Consider the following 18534-nt stretch of genomic DNA (forward strand, 5'->3'; position numbering starts at 1 on the left):
ACGCAGCAATAAATGGCAAACGTTCCGAGTCGTTACGCTACATGCGCTAATTAAAGATAAAAATTTGTCTTATATTTATATATATTTTTTTCAGCCAGAAAAGTGTTTTCTCAGCCAGGTCTCCTTCATTTCATGTTTTTCAAGTTGTTTAAATACTTTTTTTTTGTCTGTTATACTACAGTAAAACATGTGACATTTGTTTATCAAGGATTCGCAAGCCTCTGTAAAACAAATCTGAATTTCTGAATGTGCTGCTTCACACAGAAACGCTGCAGCCACGTGGTTGAATATTTAGCGTCATCCTGGCCTTCTAAACACCTCCCCTGTAGCGTTCACAGAATGTCTCCACATTAAAGTCAGTTACAGCTTGTCCATTGCTTGATCATGTTTTGTTGCCCATTTTGTGCAGATGGCGCCAGACGTTCTCATAAATTCATTTCTACCCTCTGAATTATGTCGGAAACATGTGGTTGACGGACCCGAGGAGAGAGAGCAGCAAGATTAAAGTGATCAACAAGTGCTTGAGCTTCTTTGGCTTCCTCTGGATAGCAACCGTGTCTTCTGTGTATTTACAGGCCTTCTGTTTCCATCCGACGCCATCTGCCAGGGCATTCGCTCTCTCTGTTTTAATTCTGTTAAACTCTCCATCTTTCTCTGAATCACCCCGACTTCAACTCAATGAACGCCACTCCGTTGTGTTTAGGGCATGCAGAATGCTTTCACCACCAAAATACGGAAGAGGACATTTGTCTCGTCTGAAACACAGAAAGTAAATACTCCTCCAATTGTTCCAGTTTTACAGAAAGGAGATTAGAGGTTCAGCTATGTATTTTTAGTTTTTTCCCTTTTCATTGACTTTAGCGCTGCTGGCAATTGCCAGGAGTTCCTGCCTGGATGCACCAGAAGCAAAGCAGCTGTCGTCTGCATCTCTTCACGTCAGGGTTCAATTGAATTTGTTAAGAAGTCCTGTTATTAAATTCTGCATCCCTGCCATCCCGCATTAGCAAGATAAGTACCGGCCTCTCCTCCGCTGCCCTGCTCTTTTGTTTGCTGTCGCCTCTCGTTCCTCCCTGCAGAGGAGGTGGAGAAGGGTGAGATCCTGTCGTCTTTGCTGCACCCTTTGCTGGGTGTGCACCGGCATGGGTGGAGTGAGCAGTGACCTCACCGGCCTGGTCATACAAAAGGAAATACCATAATCGGGGAACAGGATCATCTTTAAATTATAATCATATTAACCAGAACCACGACATCAGCATCACGTTGATTTATTTTTGGAAGGGTGTATTTATGTACTTCCATGACATTTAAGGCTTTGTTCACGTTAGATGATTCTGGAACTGGGTTGACTCAGAGTGTACAGAACAATACACACACATATATTTACTGTAAATATACCGTTCAAAAGCTTGGGGTAACCCAGGTCAGTTTCATAGCTTCGCTAACCAGCTACACTGTTTTCAGCCGTGCTAACATGATTGCAGGGTTTCCTACTCATCCATGAGCCTTCTGAGTCAATGAGCAAACACACTGTACCATCAGAACACTGGAGTGATGGCTGCTGGAAACGGGCCTCTATACACCGATGTAGATGTTGCACCAACAACCAGACATTTGCAGCTAGAATAGTCCTTTACCACATTAGAAATGAAAAGTGTCAAAGTGTTCCTTCTTTGAAGTATCAGCTGAAGCTACTGAAGCATTCAAGTTCTTGAAAGTTACAATTTGAAATTCATTCACTCGCATTTCTCGACGACCCCCTCCCCGAACAGCCACCTGTTGTTAGCTCAGTTTTGACACGTCATTTCAAAAATATGCAATTTAACATTTAAACATGCATGTCGTGTCGTTTAGTAACTATTTAAATTAATCTATAAATCAATTTGATGTCTTTGCTTAAAGGTGCTCAGAGAGTAATATTACAACAAAATGTTCTGTGTCACATTAATGGAGCAGAAAACGGAAACTCACCCACAAATGTCGGTTTAAATGTGAATGTTTGCTTCACTGTGGGAGAATTCACTGTTTCTTTGTTCCCAGATGAAGTTTGGTGGTAAGTTAGAGCCCCCCCTACATGACTGTCAAATGCCATAAACATCGGTCAATAATTAACAGAGCTATTGAGGAAGCTCCATTGACTGCAATGTTAACGAAAAATGTCAAAGTGATCCAGAATCCAGGATCTCTTCTGGATCATTGCCAAAATATAATCATCTTTTCCTGGTAACATTCCCAACACTTCCTGAAAATGTCAAGCCCCATCCAGACCAATCATGAAAATATTTCCATTGCACATTCAATTTTATTCACAAATCAAACTGTTCAATCATCTTGTACTTAAAATACGCAGAAAACAATTCACACACACACACAAGGATGATGTGTGTGTGTGTACACCATTCATAATGATTCATTGTTTATTAATCATTTTCTGTTATTTGTAAGCAGGCTGTAAAATTGCAAATAAAAGATTTTTACAGGCCGAAGCCTTTTAGTGCACAATTTGACATCCGCTGCAGTCCAACACTTAGCAATGTCGCTGGAGAAGCACGCATCCAGGTCACTTGTGGTCATTCCATTCTCAAAACAACTACATTGTCTCCATCACTGCATGCTAAAATTATTTCATTGCATCACTGTGTGCGTTCTTATATTTGGCACATTTCTGTCCTCTGTAATCTGTTCCCAGATCACCATGTCGCGCTGTTCCACACAGCCACCTTGACGGGGCAGATCTTAAGTGGTTTGGGATTGTTACCATTGATGTTAGCCCCAGGGCAGAAGAAGGGATACATCTTCTCAGTGAAGAAGAAGTCGGTAAAGGCGTGGATGGGCGTCATGCTGATGGGGTTGGAGAAGCTCACCTCTCCGGCATCGTAGTCCAGCTGCACCCTTACCCGGGTCAGCGCTCCCTCCAGGCGGAGCGGCATGCTGGGCCTCGTCATGGCCGAGTACTTGCCCTCGTAGTGGGAGATCATCCAGAAGCCCCCCTCGGGACAGCCCGAGACGCGCCCCTTTCTGTCAATGGATCCTTTGACCACCCCGAGCATCCAGTCCGGCTTGTCTCCCACCTCAACCTCCCAGGCGTGGCGACCCGAAGCGAATCCCTCCGAGCCCAGCACGAACACGAAGTTGCCGAAGCGTTCCGGATTGTTCGGGAGCTGCTGAAGGGATCCTCCGTTGGCGACGCTCGTCAGGTCTCCGGAAAGGGACAACCAGGAGTAGGCGGTGTTTGGGTCCAGAGCGACGGGCGCTGAAAGGAAAAGGGAAAGTCCAGGTAATGGAGTCCAACGAAGCACGGAGTGAATCCTAAAAGACTTCAGATGCACCGCTTCCTTTTCATCCTAATCAATCTGGTGATCGATATATATTGGTTGTATTGAATAGCTTACGGTAAGTGCTTACTGTAGTGAACCAGCTCTGCCATCTTCTGCCACACGTGATACTTTAGAGAGGCGACGTGCTCGGCAACATTTATGAGCGCGCCGGGAACGTTTCCTGGATCTTTCTGGGGGATCTGAGCTCTATGGGAGAAAGATCAATCCTGCAGGAATTGATCACTACGGAATAACTAAAGCTGGATCTGACTTTTTGACTCTTACCTTTTCCGTGTGTTGACATAATTCTGAAATGAAAAGACGGTCTTACACAACTGATCGCGAGGTTGAGAGGAATTCACAGGGGGTGGGTGGGGGGGGGGCGCGTTTCAACCTCTCACCTTGAGGAACAGAGCGTCGCTCGACGCAATCTCACTCTCAACGGCAATGACGGCATGAGAGAGGGCGAGGATCCCACTGGTGATGCCGTCGGACTTCTTCTTCACCAGCGCCTTCTTCTCTTCGTCCTCCTGCTGCAGGGCCGCCAGTCGAGCCGTCTCTTCCCGCTGCAGAAACTGGAGCAGCTCCTCAAAATAGTCTTTGATCTGCTTTTCGGTGGCCCGAGTCTGGTTCTAGCAGCACAAAGAACAAGGTCCTCATTGGTTGTTGACTTTCATACATGCCTGTGACACCTTTCCCATTTTCGTCTTTCTTTTTTTTAGATGTAACAAGGCCATTGTATGCCCTTGTGTTGCGTCACCTTTTCTCTTAATAATGTTCGGTACAACATTTGGGAAGAGACGGCTGTAATTTTTGCAGTTCCAAAAGTGGAGTTCTGCCCCCTTTCTTGCACGATTGCAACAGTCCAAGGTCCACCCCCCCCCCCCCCCCCTGTTGTCCTATTTGGTGTTTGCTGCTACCTTGGCCAGGTCTCAAAAAAGAGATTTATAATCTCAATGGCACTTCCTGGTTAAGTGAAGGATAAATTAATAAAAATAACGTGCCACACATTTTCAAGAGGGACGCGTCTGAACTGCAAGCAGGCCGGTCTCCTTCCAAGACTCTTTTACTGTGAAGTCAAAGCTTCTGAGAGGCAGCAGAATTTGGCAGGGCAGTGTCTAAGCAGACACCGAACGTAACGAACAAAAGATCAAAGTCTCTTCTTTCATCAGGTAAAAGAAAGTGCGCTCCTACCATTTTCCGTTCCGGAGTTATTGGCCGTTGAAGAGAGGCAGATTGCAATGTCAGGGCTGGCAGTGAATGTTTGGGTTATATAAAACGTATTTAGACGTTATTGGCACTGAAAGAGTTAACTTAGATTATCAGATGCAGCAAAAACACAACAGTCCAGACCCCGTGTAATAATGTGTCAGAGAATCATGTTGCCTTTGTAATCATTAGTCACGCTCAGGGATTTATGAATCTTTTGATGATGATTATAGACGATAGATAATAAGAGCGCAACTAGAAAAACGATTCCATCAAAAACCCTACATAAACTGCAATACATCCAAAACGCCGCTGCTCGCCTCCTCACCCACACCCGTGAACACATCACCCCGGTCCTTAAAAGCCTGCACTGGCTACAGTTTAAAGTCCTCCTCATCACTTTCAAAGCCCTCCAATCTGCCCCCCCCCCCCCCCCATACCTAACGGGTCTGCTCCACCATCATACCCCATCTCGTTCCCCCCGCTCCTCCGACGCCAACCACCTGTCCCTCCCCTGTAGGACCAAGCTCCGAACACGGGGAGACAGAGCCTTCTCCATCGCTGCCCCCACACTCTGGAACTCACTACCCCAACCACCAAGAGCCTGTTCTGATCAAAACACCTTTAACCCTTATGTTATGTTAAGGGTCAATTTGACCCGTTTCAGTTTTCGTGTTGACCAAAGTACTGGTTATCCTTGATTTTTCGTCATACAATTTTGTGACTTTTCCTCATCTTGGGTCATGAACTTGTGTGTAAAATCTGGACACCTTGATGTGTAGTATAATGTCTGTGCAGAGTTTGTATACGAATATGATGTTGGGGTCATTTTGACCCGGACACTTTAATGAGGGTAAGAAACTGTTCAGATCCAAAATAAACATTGATGTCTTTTATGTCCTTTATTTAGATTGCCCAATTATTTGTATTTTGACTCTCTCTGAATAGCTATTTTGACACAGAGACCCAGGTGTGAGTAGAGGAGGAACTTTTTCTCCCTTGTCCTTGTCACTGTTCTCATGTCATCTCTTTGACAAACACACCAAAAATGAGCTCCAGAAGGTTTACAGTTGATGCTACTTTGGCTTTAGTGATGCAGAGGAAGAGATTTCAGAGACCGGGGACAAAGTTATTGATGATCCAGATTGTCAATTTTCCTCCAATGAGGAGGATTCAGAGGACGAGTCTGCCATTGTCTCTCCATCAGATGAAAACCAAGGAATGCAGCAATAATCATCCACAGAGGGGACATGGGCATCTATAGATGGTAATATAAAATGGTCAACAGCACCACACCAAAGCCGAGGTGGACTGTCATCTTCCAATGTCATCAAAATGACTCCCGGTCCTACAAGATTTGCTGTCACACGAGTCGATGATATTCAATCAGCATTTCAGCTCTTCATATCCCCACCAACAGAGAAGATTATACTGGACATGACCAATTTGGAGGGAAGGCGTGTATTTCAAGAGAAATGGAAGCCACTGGATCAGACTGACTAGCATGCTTACATCGGAATTCTGGTATTAGCTGGAGTCTACAGGTCAAAGGGAGAAGCAACTGCAAGTTTGTGGAATCAAGAGAATGGAAGGCCAATCCTTCGAGCAACAATGTCTCTGGAGACATTTCACATGATATCTTGTGTGATCCGATTTGACAACCGCGACACCAGAGCTGTTGAACATTGAAAATCTGAGGAAATGGAGCAAGTCGAATGAAAAAAAAAAAGTGTTCATGAAGAGGAAAAAACTTCAAATAGTTCTTAAATATAGTGTTGGAATTAAAAATGTATTGTATACCTCTTTTCTAAATGTTCATATAATCTAAAATGAAGATGTTATTGGTTTAACGCGTTTTTTTTTACTGTTTTGAGTGGATTTACACAGTGCGGGTCAAAATGACCCTAACATAAACAACGTAATTATTTTTCAACATAATACAAGGGTTAAGAAAGAACTTTAAAAAAAACTGTTCAACATTGCTTTTAATTTATAATTTTAGATTTTTATATTTTATCTCATTTATTTTCAAGTTCCTCTTTTATTTTCTGTATTGATTTGCTGTTTTTATCTTATGTACACATGTAAAGCAACTTTGAGTTTTTAGAAAAGCGCTAAATAAATAAAATGTATTATTATTCCCCCCCCCCCCCCCCCCCCTACACACAAATTTTCACAAAGTGGTGAAACTATCCATCTTTGCTTTAGATTCTGCTGGTATGTAATTTAAATTTAGATGTAATACCAGCAGATTCTTCCTTTCCTGTATTTGGAATATTTAAAAGCGTCAGTCCTCGACACGTGTCGACTCAACTTCCTTCTCCAGTTCTGCCACAGAATTCATCCAGTATCGCTCTGAAACACACTGCACCAGTTCCACATTCCCTAGAATCCTAATTGGAACTTTTCCGACCGCTCTCTGGGAGAATCGGGGCTCATTACGCCGCGGCCGACGTGTCTGCAACGCCGTGGAGCGTGCCTGAACTTCGGTCCGGTCTGCAGCCATGCTGGCGCCAGCGCTTCTGGGACGTCCTTGTTTGTTGATACCTTTATGTGGACCGTTGTGTCATCACACTCCTGCTTGGCTTCGTACAGGCACCGCAGGTTTTTCTTGATAGGAATCAGTTCCTTCTTCAGCTCGGCCTGAAAGGGCGAAGGGCGGTGTCAGACAAGGCAACGTCAACCCGACAGCGGTTGTGTGTCGGGTGCAAGCGATCCCCCCCAAGCCCATTTTTCTCCAGTGATTCTGAATTTACATAGCTAGTAAGAAGCTATAATGCTTAAACTACTTCCTGTCACCTTGAGGTCCTGCGCTCCCTCGTCCAGCGGACAAACCCTGTGTCCCTGGTGCTTCTTGGACGTGTGGCACACACAGCAAAGGACTTCCAAGTCATCCAGACAGAAGAGCTTGAGAACTTCCCCGTGTGTGGCACACTTCTCTTCCGAAATCCACGCCGTCTCCCCCGTGCCGCCGGCGTCCGCGCCCTCCTGCTCCCTCAGAAAGGTGTCGGCCACGTTCTTCAGAGCCAGGCTGACCGTGGGCTCCGTCAGGGAGCACTTCCTCCTGCAGAAGGGGCACTCTCGCCTGCCGTTTTTCTTGCTCCAGAACTGCTGGAGGCAGGCTCGGCAGAAGCTGTGGCTGCACTTGAGCACCACGGGGTCCTTGAAGATCTCGCAGCAGACCGGGCACGAGAGCTCGTCCTCCAGCATGGCGCTGGACCGCGTGGAAACAGCCCGCGGCCGAAGCGCCGAAGCAACCTTGGAGCTGTGTGAGAAAGAAAGCCTTCCAGGCTGGGAGGCAGCGCGAGGACGCAGCGCCATGGTGGGGGATTATTCAGAAGCTGTGCTCCTCTCTGAGTCTCCAGACGAATCTGGGCAGACTCTATGAGCAGCTGGGGTCGTCGCTCGACGGGGACCTGGAGAACAGGTTTGCATCGCCTGCCCTCATCTGCCGGCCAGACCGCGGGTCTGTGGAGCAGAACGAGTCCAGCCCAGCCAAACAGCAGGGTCGATGCACTGTGGACGCTCCTCTAGTGGAAAAAGAGCACGCCTATTGTGACAATAAATACCTCTGAGAAATAGCAGTGATGGAGGTCACCTGCAGGTGACCTCCCCCCCCTCGAGCCAACGCTATCACGTTAACTGAGGTGTATCTTATTACATCACCACTGATGAGACTTGAAGTGATTTCACTGTCTGCTTAAAAGTCATTTATAATTCAGGATGCTACAGGAGTGAGCAGCTCAAAGCCCCCCCCGGTGTGATATCTTTAAACCGATGGAGGCCCAGAAACATAAAACAGCAGGTAAATATAAATTTCAAGTGCTTTCATAAATGCTGCAGACAAATCTTGATGAAATGTTCAGAAAATCTGCCCCAAAAACTTTTCATGGTTGGTGTATAAAGATACCGAGAACATTTTAGAACCTTTTGATGATGATCCAGATCACCATGGGGACGCTGTAAATCCAATCAGGAGGGGAATGAGCTGCTCGGCGGAGGTCTGCGCTCTCCGAGTGCTCTTCTAGCTATTTACGCTTTTACAGACTGATTTTTCTTTTTGGAGTCGCACGATTCCGTTTTGTGTTCGGGAAAGATCAAAGAGAAGAGACGCGGTCACGTTGATATTAGCGCATTATAATTGGACATTGACAGTGTAATACAAAGCCATTAAAACAATGTGTTCTAGCAACAATTACATAATCTGTTTAGAGGCGCATCGACTCGGAAGATACAAACAAAACTACAAAATAGCTTCTTTCGTTTGTGCATAATGAAAAGGTTAACACCAAAACACCTGCCGACGCCGGCTGGAGTCTACGAGTCACCACACACGATGGAAGAAGGTCGGTATCCTTTTGTTGCAGTGACAAGATGCTGGACGTTTCATCACCGTGCGCCGGAATACACAACCGTAACAAAAACGTTAAAAAATAATAAGAATGCATGAAAGAAACTGGCATTCTCTTCTGTCTTTTTACATCTGCCCGTCCACACCTCTTTAATGCTGCCTCGGATAATGCCTCTAATTGATGCGGATGCATTCTTCATCTGTTTGCACAAATTTCATTTTAAGACATCACTTCATAAAAACACAAACAAAACAAAAAAAAAAAAAAAAAGAAAAGTCAGCATTCTCCACAAAATCTGGAAAAACATAAACTTTTCATTGCCTTCAATAAAAGCTCAAAGGACACTGAAAAAGACGAGGAATGAGCTGCACTTCACTTCGCCGCAGGGAGGAGACGTTTTACTCATCATTTAGTCGGCGAGCTTCACTTCACTTTAACAGCTTTGCAGCTGCAGCTTTTCTTTAACCAAAACAGAAGGAGGAGCGCTCCTACCGAACCGTAACAGCGACACTGAGTGGAGGCCTTGTAGCGACGGCCCTGTAGCGACGGCCTTGTAGCGACGGCCGTGGCGCACTGGGTGGCGCCCTGGGTGAGGATCGGTGCAATCTGCGCTTGACGGTTTACAGCGAAGTGCAACACAGTGTAACGTGAGGAAAAACAAAATCACATCTTTGTTTGCCAAGTGAACTTCAAGTCCGTTAACACTCCCAGAGCAGAGACTTCTGCTCCGCCGCCAGCAACCAGAGTGAATGGCATGCAGGGCGTGTCGCCGTCCATGGGGGGGGGGGGGGTGGGGGGGCTCTCCATCAGGTTTGCGGATAGAGTCTGAAGACGAGGGAAGGCCGTCGGGAAGTCATCGCAGTCTTTCCCCATTAACCGGCATTAATCCCTTTGTCCAGGCAGACGCCCAAAGGGGTATACACTGGGGGGGGGGGGGGGGGGGTCCGGACGTCGCACACAAAATGTTGCTCTGCTCCATTAGCTTCTGCCCTTACACCCGTCCGACCTTCGCGTCGCCGATGGCGCCCCACACGTCGAACACGAACTCGTCCGGGAAGGCAAAGTCGCCCAGAGTCTCGTCTAAAGCCTCGGCAAACTCATCGGGGTTCTTTTTGTCCTTCCCGAGCTCCACCATGGTGGCCGCTGAGGACACAGAGAGGGACACGGGACACGGGACACGGGACACGGGACGCGTCAAAGCTTCTCACTTTTCCATTGGAGAAGAGTCCCTGATTCTAGCATCCGCCGATTTGAGGCTCCAAAACAAAAGCTGAGACGGTGCTAAAAAGGCGGCGTGGAAATATTTGACACCAGTGATTGGTCACGGAGCAGATGACATCGCTATGACAACCACCCATACACCGAGGCAATGCTTTCCCCTAATGGAAGGCGCACTAAATAACTGTGGCGCCCGTAGCGCCGCCCACGTACCCAGCTCGCCGTCTCGGATGCCCATGTAGCTCTCAAGCAGGTCATCGACCTTCTCGATGGCCTTCTCCTCGAACGCAGAGGGCTGGCGGGAACAGAACGCCACACACACACACACACACACACACACACACACACAGACTCAGACGACGTCACGCAGATTGCCTTCAGATTTGCGAGGCGGAATCGGACTCACCAGTTCCTCCACAGTCGCGGGGCCTTTGGAGCGTAGCCGCAGCGTTCCTCTGCCGGTCCCCAGCTGGACCCCCGACGCCGACCTGGAGCCCCCGGAACGCTGGCCGATCATATCTACACACAGATCCCAGAAACAGTCGGCTTTATCCTCGTCATTCCCACTTCTTACCCTTTAAACAAACAGCCTCATCTTCCTCGCCTTCCTCATTTACGAGTGTTCGCAGGGAGCGGTTTCCGATCTGGCGTGAAGAACAGAAAAGCGGCCACGCCTACATGTGGGCGTGGCTTTTGTTCGCTAGCTGCGACTGCTGGACGAGGACAAAGACAAGGCGCGAGTCGCGCTGCCTCGCACGTCCCGGGTGGCCCCGCCCTTCGTCCCCTCCCACTTACCGAAGGCCTTGAGCGGCTCCACCAGCTTGATGGTGAAGTCCCGCCCTTTGGGCAGCTCCTTCAGCATCTTCGCCACCTCGTAGTGTCGGCAGCCGATCAGACGATGGCCGTTGATCGACTCGATCACGTCGCCCACGCCGATGACTTGGATCTGGTGGATGATGCTCCCTTCCCGGATTCTCTGACGATGGTAAAAAATAAAAAATAAATTAGGATCCTGTAAAAGGCCCTCGACGCTCGACATCGATCCGCTTCCTGCGTTTCTCACCTTGATGAAAGCATAGCCGGCACCGTTGTCGGTGATGGTCAACCCGAGGGCGTCCTCTCCTTTGAACACCTCGATTTCCTTTTTCTGTCCTTTGATGTGGGCAAAAATAAAATCCTCGAGCCCAATCTGGCCTCCCAACAATTTATCCATGTCCACCTTGTGAGTGTTTAGGGTGCAGAACATAACCTGTGGAGGGGGAGGGGGGGGGGGCACAAACACGGGAGATTAACACACCGCCAGAGCTTCACAAGCGTCCCGTCGACGCCGGCGGGACGGCTCACCTCTGCCGGAGGTATCCCGAAGGCCTCGCCGATCTTGGCGTAGAGCTCCCGCACGTTCCCGAAGCCTTCGATGCGGCCCGTGGGGCTGCCGTGGGCGAGCTGCGTGTGGAAGACGAGGCGGGGTCGCAAACTGCCGGGTGGGGGAGGCAGCCCTTCAGAGGCGGCGCCGCCTCCCAGCCCGACGCCGCCGCCGCCGCCGCCGCCGCCGTCCAGACCATCCACGTTGACGCCTGAACGGATGGGCTCAGCCTCCTCGTTCTCCACCAACAGGGACGCCTTCTTCCTCCTTCCCAAGCCCAGAGGCATCGTGCTCCTGCAGGTAGGAGCGCAGGCTGGCTCCGGGAGTGAAGGTGCGATCCAAGCCAGCGGACACCTGTTCAGCCCAATCCGCTGCTCCTCCAGATTAAAAGCCAGGTGCTGCACCGGGTCACAGATCCACACATCAGCGCAGCTTCACACAACAGCCCTGCGGTGGGAGAGCCTCAGCTGGAGCACAGAAACACAAACAGAAGCGCTTTCATTCCCTTTAATACGATTGTTACGTCACACTTCCGGATATCAGCGCGGGATATTGTTTGATAGCTTTCCCTTAGCATTAGGTTTGCTTGGCTAGACGGGAGAGAGAGGCTAGTGTTAGCTGCTAACTGGGCTGTGGAGCGCATCTTCCACACCGACAGCTCCTTTTGGGCGAGGTTAGCATGTAGCTACTGAAAACGAAGCCAGTGATAAATCATTGATTACTGCGACACGCTTCAAAGCGGGTTAACCCTCTGAGGTTAGCTCGATCAGGTTAATTGACTATGACGTCTAAACGTGAAACAGCGCGAGAACCAGAGCAGGCCAGCCATTCTTACCGGAGCGGGAGTTTCGTTAGCCTTTCTGGCTAGCTTAGCCTGCTAGCCGCTACTGCGGGTGAGTAATAAGAACCGAGACGTCACGTTTGAGGACAAAGTCTGTTTTTATTTACGTCCCCGCCGCCGACGGGCGCAGAATCAGCCTCGACTAATAGCGAGGTAGTCTGGTATCCGTGTGCCGACGCAGAATTAGCCTCCTTCCTGTGTAGCAGGGGTGGAACTATCTATGACGCCTTCAGGTCTCCTCGTAAATCTTAGCTTCACAGTGGAGCAGAGTGTGTGATCTTCATCAAACAAATGGGGGTCGGGAAACATGCGTCGGGTTAGCAGCCTCGGGTTCCTTTTTTAATTAGCTGTAAGAGAACTCGTGTTTTATATGGCAAAACCTGCTCATGTATTGTAGTAAATACAACTACCTTGAGTTATCACGTGTCAATTAGTTCTCAGATAGCAGCGAGAGTAGCGCTATCTAGTGATCTCGTTGCGTAACTACATATCTGTGGGTTAATCCAGCCTACAGGTCGATATAGAATATTTAGATTAGCTACTGGAAAAATGCATATTCTTGCTTCCTTTGAAGTTTTATTACTATTGAAATAGTTTCGATTAGTTTAGACATTGACGGGATTTAATTAATATATTTCACCAATCATGATGCGTGATCGATCCTGCAATCGTCAAACATCATTTCTGCCCACATTTATTCTGATGTAACATTTTTAAGTGTCATTTTGTCCTTATATCGTCTGATACTGATTGTATTTTGTACCCCCTGAGAAAGAGTAAACTTCCACAACTCAGTCTCTCAGATTTATTTTATATTTGGATGATCAAGAAATCATTAAAATCGATTAATATACAGTACACGATTATCATATAAAGGCGTTTCCTTTTATTTACCTCCGCCTGGTGTAATTAAACATTATCTCCGCAAGGTGGCGGTGTTTGCACACTCACAGTATATGGCACCATAATGGTGAATTTGCTTGAAATAAAGGCCCATGCCCTATTATAATGGGATGCGTTTTTCCAGGACGTTTCCAGAGAATAGCTATTAAACAAAATGTTAAAAAGTTTTTTTTTTTTTTTAAATGTTGTTGCTTCCCACTGTCAGTCGACCGTCGCCCATGAAGACAACTCCAAGATTCCACGTCAGCCGGAAGCCTGTCCTGCCTGGATGGGATAACGAACGCAAAAGGTCAAGCCCAAAGCCAATATTTTAATCATCTATCATGAGAAAGTGTTGTCATTAATTAATGTACGGGGCCTTCAGGCAGTGTCTGAAATTCATCGGCTCCCTTGTCTAATTTTTCCCACTTTTTCCAAATTTCATCAAAGTATGAGAATTAATTTTATGATAAAAAAAAAATGCTGAAAGGCACTCTTTAATTGTTGAAGGAAACGAAGTAATTTCATTCATATCAACTCCTTTGTCCAGATTCACAACAGAATCTGATTATAATTCCTAGAAGCAAAAATCGCTAATTTTAATTCAGGCTTTTCAGCAGAGGGAGGGGCCCCCTGTCAAATTATCCAGATTTATTTAATATATAGTTCAGTTCTATTTCTGTTGTTGAGCCTATACTGCAGTAAGAATAACCTTGATGCATATAAAATAGACTTAACCTTTGTAAAAAAAAATCTAGCCAAATAAATGATGATATTCACATTTTAAACATTAGAAAGAGGGGTGGGGGGGGGGCGCTTTACTTGCTAAAATGTCCTCAATAACAAACAGGCCGTAAATAATTAGATATTTGTCTTTTTAATGAGGACATGTAAATCATCACTGCATAGGAAAGATCTATCAAAACATTTGCTCAAATAATCAATTCAGAAAAGATTTGTTGTTGAAAATCTAAATATATTTTATCCCAACCTGAGGAATGTCAGAAAAAAAAGAGCAGGAAGAAGTAAAGTCAACGCCAGATACACCCAAATATCCCGATGAACCAAACTCCTCGTCTTCATCGCCGCGAGCCCAGAAGGGCTCAGCTTTCGATGCGACGCGGTTCAGTAGTCGTTTGATCTGTGAAACATTTCCTGATACTGTTCGTCTTCAAGTAATGCCGTCAGGTAAACAAAAACTAGAATCCACAGGCCGGTCGGCGTCTGCGGAAAGCAGCGCCAAAATAAAAACAAGAAGCGTTTAAAAGTAATTACAGACGAGGTGAAGCTGCAATATCAGCGGAACGCGGTGCAAACGCAAAGTAAACAGGCACGACTCGCCGGTCACATGACGGGGGGGGGGGGGGCAGCTTTACAGATTTATAACGCAACTAATGACTTCCTGTCTCGCCGTGCAACACGTCTTGCCGTCTATCAGCGTTCGTTCCTTCCCACATTGTGTTGGGTTTATGGGTTTATCGTTTTTTTGTGATCGGCAAAACGTTTTTAATAAACACGCCGCCACCGACGCGCGCTCGCTCCGGACACACTCGTAGACGCACACACATTTTTATAAATCGACGGGGACGCCTCCCAAAAGTAGGTTAAAACAGGAAACAAACTGGATGGTAGAATAAATGTACCTTACTGACGTCCTGGTAACTGAACTAAAATCACAGAGTGCCGAGTAGTACTCAGTATTAAATACCCTATGTATATATTAATATTAAATACCATATATAGGTTTTTGCATATTTTAATGACATTTGTTCCACATAGTTTGGATGCTAAATCTGCCGCTGCGGGCTTTTACTGCCGACTGGCCACTTTGGGCCGATCCGGATACGAGAGCATCCCCAACCGAAACGCAGGCGCTCAGCTCAGCGACACGCTCGTTTTAACGCAGCCGGTGGCTGCGGCTACCGCACGTCCGAGGACGCGTCGCCGCACCTGAGGAATAGTTAGGAAGCCGTCTTGCAGCAAGTCCAGCGCCGACGCGAAAATAAATCCTCACATCCTACATTTAATGTTCCGTCATCTCAAGACACCTTTGAGGATTAACCTGCCGGGCTTTTTCCATTAACCCTTAACCCTTCAGCTGAACGCACAGACGCCCCCCCCCCCCCTCCATCCTCTACTCGCGTTAGAGTGGGAGGACCTGCTTCAGCGCATCTCGGGTGCTTTGGCCCAGCTTATCGGGGAATCGGACCGTGAAGTCCAGAATCATGTCCCCCCTCTTCTCGGGGCACTTGGACAGCGGGAGGCCTTCGCCGGCGATGCGCTTCTTGGTTCCAGGTTTGACGACATCTCTGGAGGTCACGGTGACGGTCCGGCCGTCCAGCGTCGGCGCGTTGACCGTGGATCCACACAACGCCTGGAGACAGACAGAAAGATTTAGTGAACGACACCAACGCCTGGTGGACTTTCAGTCCCCTGCAGCTTTTTGACAAAGCCCCGTGGCCGTTCGCGTCCACTTACATCTCTGAGGGATATTTTAGCAGGATATATAATATCCGAGCCCTCCCTCCTGAACACCGGGTGGGGCTTGTCCTTTACCACAAACACCACGTCTGCAGGGATGTTTGACGGCGTTTCGTCCCCCTCCTTGGGAAAGGTGATCTTCGTCCCCTCCTTCCACCCGCGCTTGATATCAACTGTCAAAATCTTGTCTTCTTTGCGCACGGTGCAGCCGTCCGGGTTCAGTCTCTTGCGGGAAATCTTCATCTTTTTGGTGCAGCCGAAGAAGACCTCCTCGAGGCTCACCTTCAGTTCGTGCACCACGGGCGGGTCCTTCTTTTTCTCGTGAGGTTTGCGGCGAACGCCCGGGTGGGGTTTAAACGGCCTCTGGAACCCGCCCATGCCGAACGCTCCGAACGGGTCCTTGTCCACGTCATTGTCCCCGTTTTGTGAGAAGAACTGGTCGAAAGGGTTGCGGCCGCCGAAGAAGTCGGCGAACATTGCGTGAGGGTCTCCATGGAAGGTGTAGTTGTAGCTCGGGCCGCCGTGTCCTCCGCCTCCACCACCGGCCGCTCCCTTTAATCCTAGAGAAGAGCAGGCAGAAGAAGAGTTTAAGCCACAAATAAGCAACTTCTGGTTATCTTGTTATCAGCCTGACACCGGCTGACAAGCAACGAGAAACGACGCGTCAGAAACACAAGGCGTTCTTAACCGCCGGAAAAATAGAGACGCCGTTTCTTCAGGGTTTGGAATATTTATCATTGTTAGATTTAAAACTAAAACTAAAAACACCGTTCTGTGTTTCGAAGGAAATAACCAAAGTATTAAAAAAAAAGAAAAAAAGAAAGACAACGAGCAGATTAACTTTGTTTTTAGACAAACCAATAAATATGTCACACTTAAAGCTGGAGCTAGTTTCCTGTGAGAACCTGCTAAATGTCACCAAACAGGATTAAATGAGGCAGATCAATAAACAGACAGACAAACTGGCAGGCTGCTTCCAGTCGCTTCTCCTGCTGCTGCAGACGCGCAAACGTTCCAATATAGAACCAGTGACGCCAGATTTAAATATATATGAAACAAAACAAAAAGGTTATTGCGTCACCTTGATGAGCTAACAGCTGAGCAACACAGAATAACCTTCCACGCTAAGCTAATGCTACATGAAACGCGCGTCACAACACATTAGAGTTCATCTTACCTTCTTCTCCGAATCGATCGTAAACATCCTTTTTCTTCTGGTCGCTCAGGACGTCGTAGGCCTCCGCGATCTCCTTGAATTTATCCTCGGCTCCGGGAGACTTGTTTTTGTCGGGGTGGAAGCGCAGGGCCTGTTTTCTGTACGCCTTCTTTATCGCCTCTTCGGAGGCACCTTTCGCTATTCCGAGGACGTGATAGTAATCTTTACCCATTACAGTGAGCGGTCAGATATCCCTACGCTTCATAAAAACATTGCCCCGCGTCCTCGGTTCGGTATTAGGCGCCAACACATCCAGACAGGCCGCGGCAGAGCCTCCGCTGCCGCGAATGACAGCACTGCGGACGGTATCACCGCTAGCTAACGCACAGCTAGCTAACGCGCAGCTAGCTAACGCACCGCTAGCTAACGCACAGCTAGCTCCCCTTAGCAGTCTGTAGACGGTCGTCTTCTTTATTTAAGCCACACGACAACGCGTGTACGTGTGCGGGAGTGACCGCGTTCACCCGCTGAGCCGCGCGCACTGACCGAAGAAACTTCTGGAACAAGCTAGCACTGCTGATGTCTGTCATCATAACCGACCGCGACGAGAGGAATCACTCCCAACAACTTCCGGGTTCGTAAGAAACCGGAAGTGACAGACACATACGCTGCACGAATACGAAGTTCCTTTGATCGAGCGACCGTCTCGCCTGCAGCCGGTTCATCCGCCTTGCGGGGTGTTACTGGAGTCTATCCGGGTTGACTACGAGCGGGAGGCGGGGCACACCCCGGATGAGACGCCAGCTCGTCACATGCCACACAAAAGCCAAACAAAACAAACGCACACACTCACACCTACAAGTTGTGTATTTTTGTAGGTGGGAGGAGGCTGGAAAAGAACCCACGCAGACACGGGGGAGACCACACTTCACTCGGCACAGAAAGGACTCGAACCCGGAACCTTCTCGCTGTGAATTTCCTCATCTATGGCTCATTCTTCTCTTGCATCTTGCAACAATCCATCATGTAATTGTTTCATAATCCTGCTGACTACAAATACACGCAGTGATGCAGTGAGTTACTTGGAATGCCTCCCACTGGTTAAATATAGATCACAGAATATAGATATGCACGTGACAAGCTCACCCTGTGCAGCAAAAGGAATATTTGATCTCTCGATCAGTCCGGCTACTCTTGAAAACCTCCTCAAATAAAGTATTTTAGAAACAAAGTACTTCTCTCAGCTCGTGAATCTTGAGCGACACAGGCCTTGAAATAAACAACATTTTCTTTGATCTGCATGTGACAAAGCGTAAAGAATACAGTCACACAGGTGGTGTTTCTGGTAGAGGGGTGATATCCTATCTTTTAACGCAATCGCTTCCTAACCATCCCAGGAGCGGAGCGCGGCGGCGATGTGACTTATGGGACTACTGACAGCAGAATGGAATTTGTCACAGTGGTAGCACTGTGCAAGGCTTCCCAAGGTTACCAAGCTGTTGCAGAGCAAATCAGGAGACTTATATTTAGCCTAGCAAGTGGTGCACTGCATGGATTATGTCTTGGTCCTCTCTGGTTTCGTCTTCACTGCATTTAGCTATGAAGGGGGATTGTGGGTCGAGAAGGGGGCTGCAATTCAGGTGAAAAACCCATGAACACTTCCCCCCCCCCCCCCACACACACACACACACACACAAAAGCCCGTCATCCGGGGGGGG

General features: G+C 47.9%; 3 protein-coding genes across 3 annotated transcripts; all 3 read right to left on the bottom strand.

The window, feature by feature from the left end:
• Positions 1-2381: 2381 nt before the first annotated feature.
• Positions 2382-7844, bottom strand: LOC137906035 (E3 ubiquitin-protein ligase TRIM35-like). The gene is made up of 6 exons (XM_068750327.1): positions 7323-7844; positions 7071-7166; positions 3716-3946; positions 3600-3622; positions 3403-3521; positions 2382-3250 (listed from the first exon to the last, which is right to left on the bottom strand). The coding sequence occupies exons 1-6, from the start codon at positions 7842-7844 to the stop codon at positions 2688-2690; spliced, it is 1554 nt and encodes a 517-aa protein (XP_068606428.1). The 3' UTR covers positions 2382-2687.
• A 2001-nt stretch (positions 7845-9845) lies between these two features.
• Positions 9846-11743, bottom strand: gipc1 (GIPC PDZ domain containing family, member 1). The gene is made up of 6 exons (XM_068750328.1): positions 11438-11743; positions 11157-11342; positions 10889-11069; positions 10500-10612; positions 10307-10388; positions 9846-10018 (listed from the first exon to the last, which is right to left on the bottom strand). Exons 1-6 carry the CDS (start codon positions 11741-11743, stop codon positions 9867-9869), a joined length of 1020 nt encoding a protein of 339 aa, XP_068606429.1. The 3' UTR covers positions 9846-9866.
• Positions 11744-14037: 2294 nt separating this feature from the next.
• On the bottom strand, positions 14038-17368 carry dnajb1a (DnaJ heat shock protein family (Hsp40) member B1a). Its single transcript, XM_068750329.1, has 3 exons — positions 16838-17368; positions 15658-16220; positions 14038-15553 (listed from the first exon to the last, which is right to left on the bottom strand). Exons 1-3 carry the CDS (start codon positions 17046-17048, stop codon positions 15323-15325), a joined length of 1005 nt encoding a protein of 334 aa, XP_068606430.1. The 5' UTR covers positions 17049-17368; the 3' UTR covers positions 14038-15322.
• Positions 17369-18534: the final 1166 nt, after the last annotated feature.

Source organism: Brachionichthys hirsutus, chromosome 16, assembly GCF_040956055.1.
Source record: "Brachionichthys hirsutus isolate HB-005 chromosome 16, CSIRO-AGI_Bhir_v1, whole genome shotgun sequence".
In the NCBI taxonomy this organism is placed as follows: domain Eukaryota; kingdom Metazoa; phylum Chordata; class Actinopteri; order Lophiiformes; family Brachionichthyidae; genus Brachionichthys; species Brachionichthys hirsutus.

What these genes read in the sequence shown, in the direction of transcription:
- LOC137906035 (XM_068750327.1), bottom strand. Translation starts at nt 7,844, where the DNA reads ATGGCGCTGCGTCCTCGCGCTGCCTCCCAGCCTGGAAGGCTTTCTTTC. An exon ending in AGGGAGCGCAGGACCTCAAG is followed by an intron (nt 7,167 to 7,322) that starts GTGACAGGAAGT and finishes TCGCCCTTTCAG; the next exon opens with GCCGAGCTGAAGAAGGAACT. An exon ending in TATGTCAACACACGGAAAAG is followed by an intron (nt 3,522 to 3,599) that starts GTAAGAGTCAAA and finishes TTTCTCCCATAG; the next exon opens with AGCTCAGATCCCCCAGAAAG.
- gipc1 (XM_068750328.1), bottom strand. Translation starts at nt 11,743, where the DNA reads ATGCCTCTGGGCTTGGGAAGGAGGAAGAAGGCGTCCCTGTTGGTGGAG. An exon ending in CCGGCTATGCTTTCATCAAG is followed by an intron (nt 11,070 to 11,156) that starts GTGAGAAACGCA and finishes TACCATCGTCAG; the next exon opens with AGAATCCGGGAAGGGAGCAT. An exon ending in GGAGCCGCTCAAGGCCTTCG is followed by an intron (nt 10,613 to 10,888) that starts GTAAGTGGGAGG and finishes ATCTGTGTGTAG; the next exon opens with ATATGATCGGCCAGCGTTCC.
- dnajb1a (XM_068750329.1), bottom strand. Translation starts at nt 17,048, where the DNA reads ATGGGTAAAGATTACTATCACGTCCTCGGAATAGCGAAAGGTGCCTCC. An exon ending in CGATCGATTCGGAGAAGAAG is followed by an intron (nt 16,221 to 16,837) that starts GTAAGATGAACT and finishes GCTCTTCTCTAG; the next exon opens with GATTAAAGGGAGCGGCCGGT. An exon ending in CTAAAATATCCCTCAGAGAT is followed by an intron (nt 15,554 to 15,657) that starts GTAAGTGGACGC and finishes GTCTGTCTCCAG; the next exon opens with GCGTTGTGTGGATCCACGGT.